Source organism: Gavialis gangeticus, unplaced genomic scaffold (genome assembly GCF_001723915.1).
Source record: "Gavialis gangeticus isolate Ggan-Ray unplaced genomic scaffold, GavGan_comp1, whole genome shotgun sequence".
Taxonomy (NCBI): Eukaryota; Metazoa; Chordata; order Crocodylia; family Gavialidae; genus Gavialis; species Gavialis gangeticus.
The window spans coordinates 36,297,087-36,306,360 of NW_017729025.1; the positions used below are offsets into that span (position 1 = coordinate 36,297,087).

Sequence of the window (9,274 nt, forward strand, 5' to 3'; positions counted from 1 at the left end):
AGCTTATCAAAAAGAAAATTGAGAGGTGACTTGATTACTTAAAGTATCTTCATGGAGAGAAAAAAAATGGCTACCAAAGGGCTTTTTACTCCAAATCAGAAACACAGAACAAGAACCTGTTGTGGAAGTTAAGCCAAAAAGATTTAGATTACAAATGAGGCACCCATTTTTAATAGGGTGATTAACCATTTGAAGAAACTTCCAAGTGGTAGAGTCTTCACCCCATGGAGTCTACTAATCAAGACAGGATGCCTTTCTGAGAGATGTACTTCAGGCTAAATACAGTTTATTGGGCTCAGGACAGGGGTAACTGGAGGAAATTTAATTTACAAATCAGACTGGATGATCTAATGGCTCTTTCTGGCATTAAACACTATGAATCTCTGAAGCCATGACAGGATAGAATGCAGGATATGGTGTCTTGCAACTGTGCAGGTTATGCAAGGCTAAAAGGAAGAAAGACTTTTTTCCTTACACAGAAATTAGCCAATATACTCCTGGATGAACACAAGGAACTGGTGTTTTGAGTAAATTGTTGCAACAGCCATGGTCATTTTTTTATTTGAATGGCACTGTAAAGGTACCTTTTCAAACATATATACTTTTTCTTTCAGTAAATCATGTGGCAGATACCGACAAGCCTAATAAAAATGCATTTAAGCAATTTTTATCAAGATCCCCTCTTCTCTCCACATGTAGTTGGGTGGAAAAATATGAACACAGAGAGTGATAGTGAAGACTATACATTTAATAGCATTTTAATATACAGCTTAACTGGGTATTCATTACTCTTCTAGTCTGACCATTACAGTACTAAATACAAGAAATATCAGGGTAATTACACAGATTTAAAATGTTAATTACAAGAGGTGATATATCCTGGTGCTCTTTAGACTTGCCCAAAGCCCAACAAAGTACTTGAAACACTTTCCCTTGATTTCAGTGGGTTTTGGATGAGTCCCATAATGCTGTTCAAATTCATTTACTATTAAACATAACTTTCTATGTAATTATGCCATTGTTGAAACTTGTTCATATCACTATGCAACATTTCAGACCCAAACCGGCTCCTATCAAAGGCCTGTGATATAATTTCCATATCTATCAATAAGTGTAGGCCTGGGTCATATATTTTTAATTGCATTGTATGCAAGTATTGACAAAAGAATAAAATACAGTATTCACAAAACTGAAGTGGAAAGTGCAGCACAGAATCAATGGAGTGAAAAGCAATTTAAACACAAACAACCCAACCAACCATACTTAACAGTTTTGGAAAACAATATTTAAAAGAAAAAAAAAGACAAATTGGCATAGTTTTAGCCACCTAATTTCTAAGTGCACTTTGTAAAAATTCTCCTTTCAAGCTGCTTTCCCAGAAGATAATGACAAAAAGCTTCATCATAACATAATTGGTTCATAGTGACAAGTTATTGCGTGCCAAATGTAAGTTTTAAGAAAAAAGCTCTAGAAAGGCTGCTAAAAACCTTATTTTCTTTATCATCAAAAATAGCAACATCACATTTTCATATGTATCTGTGGATATGCACGATTCTAGTTTTAAAAAAAATAGAAGTCAAAGAAAAGTGATATTTTGTTTTTGTTTAAAAAATAATGTAAAGAAACATTTAAGAATCAAATATTCCCATCATCAGAGATATGTACAACATGAGAGATAGTGGCCTGATCCTGCACACACTCATAAAAGCAATCTTAATGGCCTCAGTGTGCTTGTCCCTGTAAGCAGTAATTTATATGTGAGAACGGACTAGCAGGATCAGGCTTTTGGCATTGCCCATTGCAAGCTTTTACACAATTGTCCTAGGCTAAAAAGTGTAGATACAGTATGTACTGTATATACTGATATATACAAAATGGGCTTTTGTCTTATAGCTTTAACCCTATTATTGCTAAACTAAAGTGACTGCTTGGAACAATTCAGAGAGGATAAAACTGAGATGCAGCTTCAGATGACTGAATTTCCACTTGAGCCATTTTGAACTGGGTACACTGCAGCCATTTGCGGAGAACAGATGAGCTGTTGTTCATCTGTCCTGACCCCTGTAACATCCTCAGGCTGTGATGGTTCACGTTACTCTGAATGGCTTGGAGGCGCAGTTGGAGTCCAGCAGATAAATGCTGTGAAAAATTAACAGAAGGTTCAGCTCCTCTTTTCTCCATGCATATACAAAACCAGGACCATGCAGGGTCATGCTCCCCAGGTGTTTTAGGAAAAGAGTTTCTCCCCTTTCATGCCAGGTTTCTTTCTCCCTCACCCCCATGCTGACAAAGCTGTTGCAAAAATGAGAACTGATTTTGGACTCCACGCTGCAGTCCCCCAAGTCAACAGCAGAGTTATAGTAGGGCTTTCTTCCAGAGGTGTAATGAGCTTGTGTAGTACCTTGGGCAGAGTACTGACCACCAGGGAGCAGAAAGGATCCAGGGCAAAGCCTCTTATCCTCCCCAAGCTCTTTTCTACTCCAGCTTCAGTTGAGGCTCAGGCTTAGCAGGGGGCACCAGAATGGCCCCACCCCTTGGGAGTCTTTGCTATGGCAGGTGCAGTCCCATGCCACCCAGCCTCAGAAGCTGGGCAGCCCTATGTCCTGCAGTATTGTGGGGGGAAGTGGTTGAGATGAATGGTGCCCCTCCGTAGGGATTTGCCATGGGAGTTGCAGGTCCATGCCCAGTAAAGTATCTGGGGGTAGAGGCTGGGGAGTGAACAGGGCACACAGGACAGGACTAGGGCTGGTACAGCCGGTATGCAGTGAGACTCCCCCTCAGCTGCAGTAGCTTGGCTGCAGACTGATACAGTATGGAGCACAGGGCTAACCAGCTTCTATGACTGGACATCATGAGGTTGCTCCAGCCATAGCAAATGCTCCTGGGGTGGGTGTGGAGGGCAATGTCAGCACCCTCTCTAAATCAGTGCCTGGAGCAGGTCCCCACATGTCTCAGCCTAGTTATACTACTGCTTTCTCCACAGCCCCTGTGTCAATCAACCACTCCTCATCCCCATTTCTATCACAAATAGGGGTGCTTAGCAGAGATATCATTCAAGCAGCAGACCAGGGCAGATCAAAGAACTGAAATCCCTCTCCAGAATTAGGTATCTCAACCAGTGGCTGGCAAAAGGACATCAAGGGAGCACAGCCACCCTGCACAGCTAGTTAATGAAGGGCAGGAGGTGTTCTCCAAGATCCCAGTTAGATGGTTGCATCTCAGTGTGGAAAAGGGGTCCCAGTACTGACAGGGTGCAGAACATCCCAGTCCTATTTTTCTCTAACCATTATGGTGATGCCCCTGCTCAGATGTATTGTGCCTGGTGCTGAGCCACTGAATATACCCAAGTACCAAGCATTTTGCATGTGTGTGATGAGAAGCTGAAAAACAAAAATAATATGCATTTTTAATGCTGAATTTTCAGGGAGCTGGCAGCCCATGCCCAGTCATTTTATTTCTGCAGGAAATTAAGACAGAGTCCAGAATAAACACCAATCCCACATAAAATAACTATGGGGGAAAAGAACTTACCTTTAGATTTGACTGAATCATTGGCAACCACATTGGTATGAGCTGCATGGAGACACAGATGTTTTGTTATTATAATATATATGCCTATAAATCTGCTCCACTTACTGTGAGTCAGAGCAGAGTACGTCTAACTCATTTAGCTCTAAGAATGGCTGGTGACACATGCTGAAAGCATTCACCCACAAATATGGAAATCCCTTTATTTATAAGTGATGAGCATTGCTGGGCATGTGGCATTAACTAATGATTCCTGATATTTTATTTAAGGCAACATTGATAGGTTAAAATGAAAACCTGTTAAGAAGAATCCTTGATTATATTTCCCTGGAGGTACTTCTTTTGTGCCCAAGTATTGGAATGAATGTAATCCAAGCACTGTACTATCCAGTGCTTACTGCTCTAGGTTTTGAACCATGAAAGAAATTGAGACAGAAGTTCATGCTGATGCAGAAGATACTTTATTCTGAACACTGACCACCATTCATTCTACCATCACAGATATCCTAAAGATCCAAAATCTTCCCTTTTATCACATAGCACCTGAAGTAGGTTGTGAGCTGGTAATGGGGATAAAGAATTTGCCCTTCACTCCAGTCACAAGCCAGCCAGAAGCTCCACATTCCTCATGTCAAATGTGAGTTTTAAGAAAAAAGCTCTAGAAAGGCTACTGAAAACCTTATTTGCTTCGTTATCATCAAAAATAGCAACATAGCATTTTCATATGTATCTGTGGATATGCACAGTTCTAGTTTTTTTAAAAATAGAAGTTAAAGAAAAGTGATATTGTTTGTTAAAAAATCATATAAAGAAACATTTACGACTCAAAGATTTCCATGATCAGAGCTATGTACAACATGAGGGATAGAGGCCTGATCCTACACACACCCATAAGAGCAATCTCAATGGTCTCAGCGGGCCTGCCCCAAACAGTAATTTATATATGTGAGTAAGTACTAGCAGGATGGGACTTTTGGCCTTACCCTCTAACTCCTCTCTATGCACTGGCCTAAAGGCAGTCAAGTTTAGAGCTGGAAGGGACCTCGTGAGATCATCAGGTCTAGTCCCCCTGCTCTGGGCAGGAAAGACTGCTGGGGTCAAATAACCTCAGGAGACTGGACACAAACCTTGCTGGGTTATTTGACCCCAGTAGTCTTTCCTGCCCAGAGCAGGGGGGCTGAACCCAATGATCTCATGAGGTCCCTTCCAGCCCTAAACTTCTGTGAACCTGTGAATCTCCCTGCAACTACTCCAAAGAAACAGAAATCATGCAGAAAGTATCTGTCTCAGGCTCTGACCCAGGTCCAGATTTACTTTCTCCTGGACAGTGCATGAATTGATCTGCACTCAAACCTCCACTGACTTCACTCAGAGCTTATTTGCAGGGCAACTGCAAGGTCAAGCTTAATAGACCCACACTCCTAACACCCAGAGAATGACAGAAGTAAAAGTGGAGGGAATCCATAAACCAAGAATTAATAACTATTTCTACGTATATCCTTTCAGAAAGCTTTCTATTTGTGAGTAAGTTTAAAGAAAAGCTTATGGAGGTCAGAGAAGCCATTGCTAGCTGAAATGCCTATGCTCTCTGGCATTAATTTAACCACAAGCCAAATTGTTCTAAAATGTTCCTCTAAATGGCATCAAAATTTGCAATTTATCAATTATGTTACTGGGTGTTACAAGTTAAACCTAATCACTATTGACAGCATTAGATAAAACACTATTCTCCCTCTTCAGAGAACTCAAATTATTCCAATTTCAGGGCTATTTTGCTAATGGATCATATGCAGCTGTGTCAGAACTCATTACATGGTCCACCATATAAAGAACCATATACAACTCTCAGCTTCATGGCTAGAGGCAGTAGAAATTTTAGCTGTGTACATCCTTTGCCCAGGCCTTACAACATTGCTGAAACTCCTCTGTAGGTTTCTAGGTTGTAGACATATTGGTCTAGAGGCAAAAGGCATCAAAACTCATGGAAGAGGTGATATCTTTTTTTAGAGCAACTAGATTTACATACAAATTATTGTATTTATCTGCAAGCTTTTGGGCACACTCACCCTTCATCAGGCACAGGAGAGACCAGAGATTATAAAATCTGCACCTAACCTGGACAAAATAAACTTTTCCAAACATGAGACTTTACCACACCTTCAGCTCTCCTGTGAAATATAAATTTCCATTTCTACCTAGGAGAACTTTTACAATCTCTGCTCTCTCCTATGCCTGATAGAGGGTGAGTGTGCCCAAAAACTCGCAGAAAAATACAATAATTTGTTTATAAATATCTAGTTGGTCTAATAAAAGATATAACCTCTTCCATTAGTTTTGATTCCATAGGCTTCTGTCGTTTTTTCCAAAAAGGGGGGAAAGAAAAAGCCCAGAGGGCAGCCATACCTTATGGTATGTTCCCCAATGGGTTCATAGATTTACCATAGATAATGTGATCTGCTGCACGTGCATTGCCTGTAGAGTCAGATGTAGTGGCAGGGGAAGCTGGTATGGGAGTTGTGTATAAATATAGGACTTCTTATGCATTTCAAGACTTGGACAGATTCAGGGAGGCTGACTATTCAGCCCTGAACTGGGAGGTGGCTGGAAGAAAACAAATCCTTCCCTGCTACATAGCTGAGAAGGATGAGAAGAAATTCGATGGAAGGACATGGAATTTAATAATTAATCCCCAGCAAAGCTTTTTTTTTTTTCCTCCAGAAAAGAAGAAAATATATACCTGGTCAAAACAGTTGGAGGAAATTGCTGGAGAATCCTGATTATTTGAAAATACAAAATTTTCAGTAGGAACACGTAGATTTAATCAAATGTTGTGAGAAGAAGTGGACAGGTGGTAGCCTCACATATAGATGACCAAAGTAGATGGAATTGGGAGGGGAAAATCTCACTGCATCAGTCAAACAAGAACAGATGTAGGAAGGGGACTGTGAGTGGGTATCACATCCTCCTAGTGAGAGGATTTCTCTTCACCTGCCCCCTTCCTTCTGTCCCACTTTGGCCTCTGTTTAGTTCCTAACAAGGCTCCCTAACATATAAATATCCAAGTAAAAACCCTTCCCATAATCCACTTGGTAACATGTGCCCCTCTTGCTCCCTCTTGTGATGTCCCATTGCAACTACACATTTTTCTGTCTGCAGTAATGAGTGTTGTTGTACAATGGGCTCCTTTAAAAATGGAAAATTTAACCATACTTGTTTCTATATCACAAATAAGAACATTACAGGAAATATAACTATTTAATGATTGTAGATCAATAAATAGTTATATATATTTAATATAAATGCCCATATTTTAATTTTGACCACTGTCCTAAAGAGTATGCATGTGAAAGCAGGAGCTGGGGGTGGGGAAGCAGTCGGAATCCATGTGTTTTACACACTGGAGAAAACTCTGGGGAAAAAAATATTAAGAAGGTCTTAAATGAAAAAATAGGGCTCTTTTTGCTCTATTCTGTCCTGATCTGTTTTTAAAGAGAATGAATCCCTATTGGAAAGGCTTATATGAAAGTGAAAGGAAGGCTGCTCTAGAACACAAAATATAGTCTGCTCACTGAATTTAACTACCAACAAGGGCAAGGCAATAAAAGTTTTTATAAATTGTCTGAAATAAAACCAAACAAACAAAAATCAACTGATAACCAGGGAGCTGCATTTTTGTAGCTTCTGGAAGTAAATATAGGGTGATAAAGTGTAGATCTGTTCTGCAACCCTTAAAAATCAGACAGCTTCAGGACTTGGTTGATTCCAAGTTTTTAATTTTAGAGTTACCAATCATGACTCGATAATGAAAGCTGAGCTGCTTTGAACTTACAACACATGGACCCAGCCCTTCTTCTAACATTTGAAAAATAGTAGTGTCATAGTAATAAAAATATAGCACTTAGTTTTCAAGCATAAAATAAACATTGCTGAAATAAAACTGAATGTGTTTTTAAAAGGCAATTTAAATTATTCTGGGTTTATACATAATAAAATACCTAAAGTATAAACACAGGGCTATTGCATCATTTCACTCAAAGTCAGCTATATATGGGTGTTTGAATGCCCTAACAGTGCATTTCCAAATTTCTCATTTTAATGAGGTTGGATTTCTTTTAACTGTATTTCCTAGATCCATAATTCTTGATTTTGCAATAATTACATCAACTCTTTAATGTATTACTGACAACTAACTCCATGTACCACAGTTTTTGCATGGGATTTAATATACAATGGGTATGTCTACATATGGTATTAATGTTAAAGACTTACTGTGCAGTAAAATCCTGCATAGCAAGCCTTCCCTGGGAGCACGTCTACACATGGCTCCCTGTTGGGAGCAAAGCTGCTCCCAACAGGAGCACCCTGGTACAGGACTACTCCTACCCTGCTTTGGCCCCCTTCAGCACCCAGGAGGAGGTCCAGGCTCCCCCAGGGTGGTAGACCAAGGGCTGGCAGGGAGCTCAGGGACCGGTCCCAATGTGCATGGGGCCAGAAGAGCTCTGCTGGCTGCAGCAACAGCAGCAGCAGCAGTCTCCTGGCCCCATGCACATCAGGGCCCCTCCTGATGTGCCCAACAGGGCTTCCCCATGCAGCTTCTGGAGCAGCTCCCAGCCAGCCCTGGGCTGCTTGGGGAAATCCCTGCCCAGCTGTGGACAGCTCCCTGTCAGTCCTCATCTGGGCAGTGAAGCACCTCACTCCCAGTGCTGCTCAGCTCCCCACTCCTGTGGAGAGCTGGGAGATGATCAGCTCTGGGTGCAGGGCAGGTAGGTGGGGAGGCAATAGAGAGTTACCCTGTCCCCTATGGCCCTGATGTTGGGGCTGACCAAGAGCAAATTTGCTCCCAGTCAGCATCCACATGCACACTACTGCACAGTGGGTGCATCTACACGAAACACTATGTCACCATAGCAATGAGCTACATTGCCATAGCTCATTGCTATGGCAATGTAGCATCAGCAGGCATGAACTGTGATGTTGGTGCTACTGTGCAGTAGCGTTGGAAATGACCTGTGTGGCATCAGGACTGTGCAGTAACATCAGCTACTGTGCAATCTAGCGCATGTGTAGATGTGCCCAGTATCTACTGCCCAATTAGTCTACTACATGTATTTGCAGGTAGCAGCTAACTGCACAGTAGACTAATTTACTTCACAGCAAATGGTTTATATGTGTAGGCGGTGATGCTGTACTGCGTAGTGGTTTAGTCTATTGCCCAGTACAGCATCTCATGTAGACATGCCCAATCTGGCCCAAATTCCCCTTCCCCCTTCCCCTTCCTTATGTGGGAACACAGCTAGCATAAGCAGCCAGGGTTGCGTGTGATCATGAACAACATAGGGTCCTGAGGAAAGAGGCTGACTCAGTGCATGTTCTGAGATCCCTGCCCATGCTGTCTTCTGAGCCACCCCCATGCACCTTCATGGATCAAGCCCACAGTTCCCAGAGGTTCAGCCTTTATCTTAATATAAACATAATTATCACATTTGGCAATAGAAGCTGATTTATTTCACCCCAATCTATCTCATGCCTCTCAATTTAAGGACGTGTGTAGACAAAACATGGGCCCTAAATTGAAGCGGTGGGTTTAAAAACCCACTGCTTCAATTTAGGGACCTTAAAACCCCCATGTCGTGCACACACCCTGCACTTACCTGCCTCTCTGGCAGTGGGGAGGGAAGGACAAGCTGCCAGCAGATGGAGTGGTCCCTGGGCTGCAGGGGCTGGTGCTTCCCTCTGTGGTGGCAGC

The 9,274-nt window shown here is 41.8% G+C and overlaps 1 protein-coding gene and 1 long non-coding RNA gene across 2 annotated transcripts in view; one reads left to right on the forward strand and one right to left on the reverse strand.

Moving 5' to 3' along the window:
- Positions 1-735: 735 nt before the first annotated feature.
- UNC79 (unc-79 homolog (C. elegans)) overlaps positions 736-9,274 on the reverse strand; it is a 221,257-nt gene continuing 212,718 nt past the window's right edge. Inside the window, exons 53-54 of the mRNA XM_019518633.1 lie at positions 3,532-3,573; positions 736-2,139 (exon numbers count right to left, since the gene is read on the reverse strand). Coding sequence (XP_019374178.1) covers positions 1,939-2,139; positions 3,532-3,573 — 243 coding nt within the window. The 3' untranslated portion in view covers positions 736-1,938. The remainder of the gene's footprint in view (positions 2,140-3,531; positions 3,574-9,274) is intronic.
- The window catches only part of LOC109298502, a 19,651-nt gene continuing 12,964 nt past the window's right edge, over positions 2,588-9,274 (forward strand). Inside the window, exon 1 of the long non-coding RNA XR_002097629.1 lies at positions 2,588-2,600. This is a non-coding gene — a long non-coding RNA (uncharacterized LOC109298502). The remainder of the gene's footprint in view (positions 2,601-9,274) is intronic.